The 6,142-nt window shown below is 31.9% G+C and overlaps 1 protein-coding gene across 1 annotated transcript; it reads left to right on the plus strand.

The window, feature by feature from the left end:
• Positions 1–309: 309 nt before the first annotated feature.
• LOTGIDRAFT_186344 (hypothetical protein) lies at positions 310–1,233 on the plus strand (the record flags this gene model as incomplete). Its single annotated transcript, XM_009050463.1, has 1 exon — positions 310–1,233. A coding segment is annotated over exon 1 (330 nt), but the record flags the coding sequence as incomplete, so codon positions are not given.
• Between the last annotated feature and the right edge of the window lie 4,909 nt (positions 1,234–6,142).

Consider the following 6,142-nt stretch of genomic DNA (forward strand, 5'->3'; position numbering starts at 1 on the left):
CTGTCTTACGTTATTCACGATTACGCAAGAATCGCTGCACCATGGAAAAACTGCTGCATACAGACCGTCCATCTCAATGACAGGGTTTTGTTCAAATAAACAAAAGATTAAATCCATGGAACGAAAGAATAGAGAATAAAAATACGTCAAGTTAGTTTTTTGATTAATTGATTGGTGAATTAACAAATGAACAAACTATCATTTCGGGTAGAATTAGTTTTCTACGCTTATTTGAACAATGCTGAGTGATGTAGTGAATGAACAATACTGGTTCATGAATAACAAGCTCCGCCTTGCACCAGTTGATTGACAGATCGATAATTGCATGACTACGATATGAAGGCGTGGACGAATAAAATGGTTTATTTTGACACCGAATATGATTATAGTCTCATTTTTCACGAGTTTGTGGAATCATGGTGTATGTTTTTCAAGAGAAATCGAGATGACTTTATTACTGTAAATCTTGGAACCGTTTTCTCTCTTGTTTATTCGCTCTGGAAATTTAGTAATCAGTTTTTGTACGAATCTTTGGCATTTATTTAAACAAATTGACATTTATCAGCGACTTGCTTCAAATTTGAGACAGAAAATGTCAAATTAAACTTTTAAAAAATACAATATTTACTTACGTTGAAAGTGAAAGCGTCTGGAAGTGGAAAAGACAGAGAATTGTGATTTGAGTGTCTGGAAATATTTTTGGAAGCGTTCAACCAACCACTTACCTGCTTCAGAAGATTTTGAAAATTGTTTTAATGAATTAACGAAAGTGTGATATTTTGTCAAAGAAGAATTATTAATTTTTTGACAATATTCGGAAACAAACAGCTGTGTAGTAGTGACAGAAAATATTGGCATCTGCAGTGATTTGTGGAATCTTTGGAAATAATTTAAGATATCAGGATGCCTCGTCCAGGAAGGAACACTTACGATGAACAGAAACCGCCGTATTCTTACATCGCCCTGACAGCAATGGCCATACAAGCTTCTGGAGAAAAAATGTTACCACTGAGCGACATTTATAAATTTATTATGGATAATTTCCCGTTTTACAGAAAAAATACTCAAAGATGGCAGAATTCGTTACGACATAACTTATCGTTTAATGATTGTTTTATCAAAATTCCCCGCCGTCCGGACCGACCAGGAAAAGGGAGCTACTGGGCTTTACATCCCATGTGCGGAGACATGTTTGAAAACGGAAGCTTTTTACGGAGAAGAAAAAGATTTAAAACGAAAATGAGGAGTTTATCAGCGTCGATGGAGAGTTTAAAATCAGAACTGAGTTCTGCTGCTTTTATACAAGAGCAGGCGAGAATCCGGCTTCAGATGTCCCAAGATTCAGCCCGGTTCCAGCCCTACAGTATGACGAGCTATCCAACCCCGGCAAAACAACCCTTTACCATCGAGAATATTATATCACCTCAATATAAATCTACGTCAATTATACCACAGACAATATTGCCCGCGCACCTGCCAGGTTTTACATCTCAGTTTCCACCCGGATTAGCTAATCCCGGATTAATCTCGGCTTACAGTGCTGGCGAACTTTCTTCATCTCTTGCGTCAACGTTCTCATCATTATCATCAAATCTAGCCTCGCGATTCGGGGGTTTGGGCAATTTACCTAGTGACTATTCCTTTCTGAAACACCCCAACCCCGAATCCTTACCCCTAGGGTTCCGGGTACCCATTAAACCTGCCCCTATCAGTGCTCTGACATATTCCCGACCCGGGGCGTTATTAGGATCCACTGGTCTAGCTCTACCTCTCCCTAAAATATCTTCACCCGAGTCAGTAGTCCCGAGTGCTGCCCCACCCCTCCCGGCACCAACAACAGCTCCTACCTTGACCGTAAGTTGATTTTAAAGACAGTTTTAGAAGACTCTAGATTATTTTTAAATTATATAAAGTGTTGAACAGTGCAAAACAACAATTTATGTGTTTTATTTGAAAAAATCGGATTTTGAAAATGTGAACGTATATTTTCATGATATTTTTGTGATTTAAATTTTCAAAATATTGCTATGGCAACAAGGTAAGATGTTCTCTAATTTCAAGTCTTTTAGAGAAAATATCTGATTTGTTTATGTTTTTATTTGTCATTGTTTAAATTAATGGAAAATTGTTATTTTGAATTTGCTTCTTGTGAACATTAAATATACCTATATAAAACAACTTTTATTTTTTCGTCTTAATATGGGAGTCTTCTCGGATATTTGTTTATTTGTTTACTAATTGGAAGGGGAGTTTTCTAAATTACATCTTATAAATCATCATTTGTTGATTTGTTCCAAATATTTAAATATGTTGAACATTTAACCTTTGGGAATAACATTTTACAAATTACAATTGTTCATCTAAATTATAACAAATTTGCTAATTAATGGAATTAATGAAATTGTGAATTATCAAATACCTACGATTCTATATTCCAAGAGACCTAACGAGCTTCGAAAAATTCAATTTTGAACTTTTTCAAAATAATGATTCTATTCGGACAATCAAAAAAGATTGCGTATCATGTAATTTGTACAGTTATCAATAAGTAAAAACAATTATGGTTACAACGGTATTTTTTAGACAAAGTGAACATTGGACCTGCATTATCATTTGTATCAATTTTCACATTTTTGCTTTTTTATAAATTAATCTACATTTTAATCAGATAATTTATGCATGAAAATGAAAATACCCAAAAATATATAATACATTATTCTTACAAAGATAAAAAAAAAGAATAGAATTATATTATATTGTTATAGAATGTTCTATCATTTTTTTTAAAAATATTTTGGGGAAATCTGTCATCAAATTATGATTTTGATGGCTTCTTTTTGGCAAATATACTGTAGGACCATATCTTTAAAGGCAATATTTGTCAAAGTATATTAACCCAGTTCCAACATATTATTTTCATCACACGACTCTATAAAGAAATATAAAGAAGAATAGAGAATTATTTTTCAGTTCTTTATAAAGGTTTGATTCTGCCCCTCCACTAACAAAACTGGCCTTGAACACCACAAATAACTTCAATTCTCTTTTTAAAAAGAAGCATTTTTAAAACTATTTAAAAATATTCTTTTTCTTTAAGATAAACGTCGTAAACATATATTTTCAAATAATGTTAAGGGCTACACCATTTTACAAAACTATATGAATTTTATAAGGATTCTTTTATCATTTTTCAACTCATAAATTTGATTTAATTTTCTGGTCGTTGAATTTCTTAATTCAATAATTAATAGAGTATATATTACAACATAAATATACCATAAAAGGGGTGTTTAAGTGTACAAATTTCTTAACTTGAAGTCAAAATTTAAAAAAAAACATATTTGGTCAATTAATGATATACCGTAAATGTAAAAAAAAAATCCATAAAATAATTTGAAGTGTATCTTGATTTTTTAAGTTTTTATAAAAATCTTGACTATGTGACATTTCTATTCAAATTTCGTTTTGTTTAAAGAACGTCAGTCCCGATATTTCAATTACAATTTTTCTATCTTCAATGGAAATTTTGATAATATGAAACAGATAGCTGGACAATCTAGAACTAGAAGGTGACCTTGAAAGAGATGAACAACAGTAAAAACAGTTACCACCAATTTTTTGGTTTTGATCTATTCTTTTAGTTTTACCTAGATGCAGCTAACTACCTGTGATACACTTAGAAAGAGCACGGCCAACATCCGATTCATAATAAGATATTACACCCACCCCACCTTAAAAAGGAAAACAGGAAAAGAAAAAAAAAGTTGAAATCGTGCCTCCAAAAACATACTAAGGACTTTTCCCTTTTTCTGTTCAATATTTTGTGTTTTTAATCAAAGAATTTTATCTTAAACATTTTTTTTTCTGTTCTTTTTGTATAGTTTATGTACTCGTTGATATTACAAAATGTTTACATGTATGTCCCTAGATATACAAGTATTATTCAACGCCTTTTTAAAATTCCCCAAGCGTCTTCGGCTGCTACAAGTATCGACAACTATTGTCAAAAGTGATATAAAGTTTCAAAATTTTCATCAATAATTGAATGATTTTAAAATGAAACAATACAAGGGATGATATCAGATACTAGGAATTCTGTGAAAGTGAAAATATGATGAATTTTTGATAATTAAAAACTGAGAAATATAAAAGAAAAAGCAACAACTTGTATGAGATGATAAAATAATAATGAGTAGTTTGAACAGGTAACAAAAGACTATTGTTGCAAAGTTACAGAAGTCGATATTTCCTTTAAAAAACCCAAGTCTGTTGTATTTATTGATATAGGCCAGTGCTTTTAAAGGGAATATTTAGATGGCTGGGGATGTGATAAAAGTTGTCTCGCTGTCGAAAGCACTAGCCATGGCATCAGAAGGTTTAAGCAGGTAGCAACGGACTATTATATATTCTTTATATTTCTTTTATAAACCCGTGTCTGTTGCCTACATTGATATAAGCCAGTGCTTCTAAGGAATATACAGATGACTTTGGATGAGATGTGGCTGTCGAAAGCACCGATCGTGGATTCAGAAGGTTTAAGAGTTAACAAAAGACTTTTGTCATTGAGTTACAACAGACGATATTTCTTGTAAACGCCAAGTCTGTTGCCTAAATTGATATAAGCCAGAGCTTCGGGGATGTGTTAAAACTCGTCTGGCTGTCGAAGGCACTGACTGTGGTAGAAAGTGTTAAAGGTAACAATAGAGGACTGTTTCAGAGTTACAGAAGTCAATTTCTTTTAAAATCCAAGTCTCTTGTCCTCTAGGCTGCCGAAAGCACTGGCTATACATCAGAAGGTTTAAGAAAAGCACCGACCGTAACAAAATATATAACAGGTTGCAATAGCTATCAATAGAGTGACAACAGTCGACATTTCTTTAAAAACCTCGATCTTTTGTCTTCATTGATATAGACCAGTGCTTGTAATGGAATATATAGATGGCTGGGAAACAGAAGTCTTATAAATGGTAGAGTATTTTACAGGTAATATTAGACTATTGTTAGCTAACTCTTCTAGACATCTTATACCACTTTCATTATGAAATCTCACTCACTTAAGATTGATATACTTCCTCATGTGAAACGTTATTTAGCTGCTACCAATATTTCGTCAATATGTTGTTTTGGATTTCGGGTTTTGTTTTGCGGTTCGGATCGTTCGTACTCGGCTTATTTATGAAACAACTATATTGCTAGGGTTTGCTTTTGACCGACTCTCGAAAAACGATAATGAAGTCTTCCCTCTTTTGATTAATAGGGCATTTTAAGGATAAGTACGTTTGGGATATATTGCATATAATATGTTAAAGATGAGTTTCCTTATTTTTTAGAGTCAAATTAAGCAAACTATTTGATTGATTGGTGTTTCTAATGAATTATCATGTATTCTTAATCATATTATTATGTTTTTATTGCATATTAAGAGTTTTAACCAATCATAAATGTCCGTATGTACAGTCTGGATCTGTCACTCATTGGAATTCTGCTGGTATTTCTCTTCTAATCTAGCTAATTATGAATTACTTATGGACATATATGAGACAAGCTAGTATTTTTTCAAGTCATTAGAACACCACTACTTTCTATTCATATAAGTAATAGCATTTCCATTTTTATAAATGAAAATAAGGAAACCCATCTTTAATAAAAATGCAAGTGGGAAATGAAATTGAATTGGGATTTTACCTCCCACTTTTCAATACCTTACTAAGTTTATAAAATGAAATGGAGCTTTATATATTGTTATTCTGTGGAAATGTAGATGAGTTGTTGTTTTAAACCTTGCTTTGAACTCGGGGCTAAAAAAGAACTGAATTTACATATTTAGAACTGATTCCAGACACATTTATTCAGAAGATGATAATTATACAAAAATATTGGTTATCGTTTTTCATTCATCCATTGTCATAACAAAAATGAAATGTGGGTCACACTCCACAAATTTATTGAATCAATTATATATTTTAATTTCTCTCTTCAATATTTTAAATATTGTTCATACATATTCTAATTTCTTTATTCTAAAATCTAATTTGTTCTCAAACTATAAGGGTCACATGTACGATAGGTCTATCTACATAAAATGGTCATAATTTATGCAAAATATATTAAAAACGTGTAAGAAAATGTTACTATGTTTTGA

Source organism: Lottia gigantea, assembly GCF_000327385.1.
Source record: "Lottia gigantea unplaced genomic scaffold LOTGIsca_15, whole genome shotgun sequence".
Classification (NCBI taxonomy): domain Eukaryota; kingdom Metazoa; phylum Mollusca; class Gastropoda; family Lottiidae; genus Lottia; species Lottia gigantea.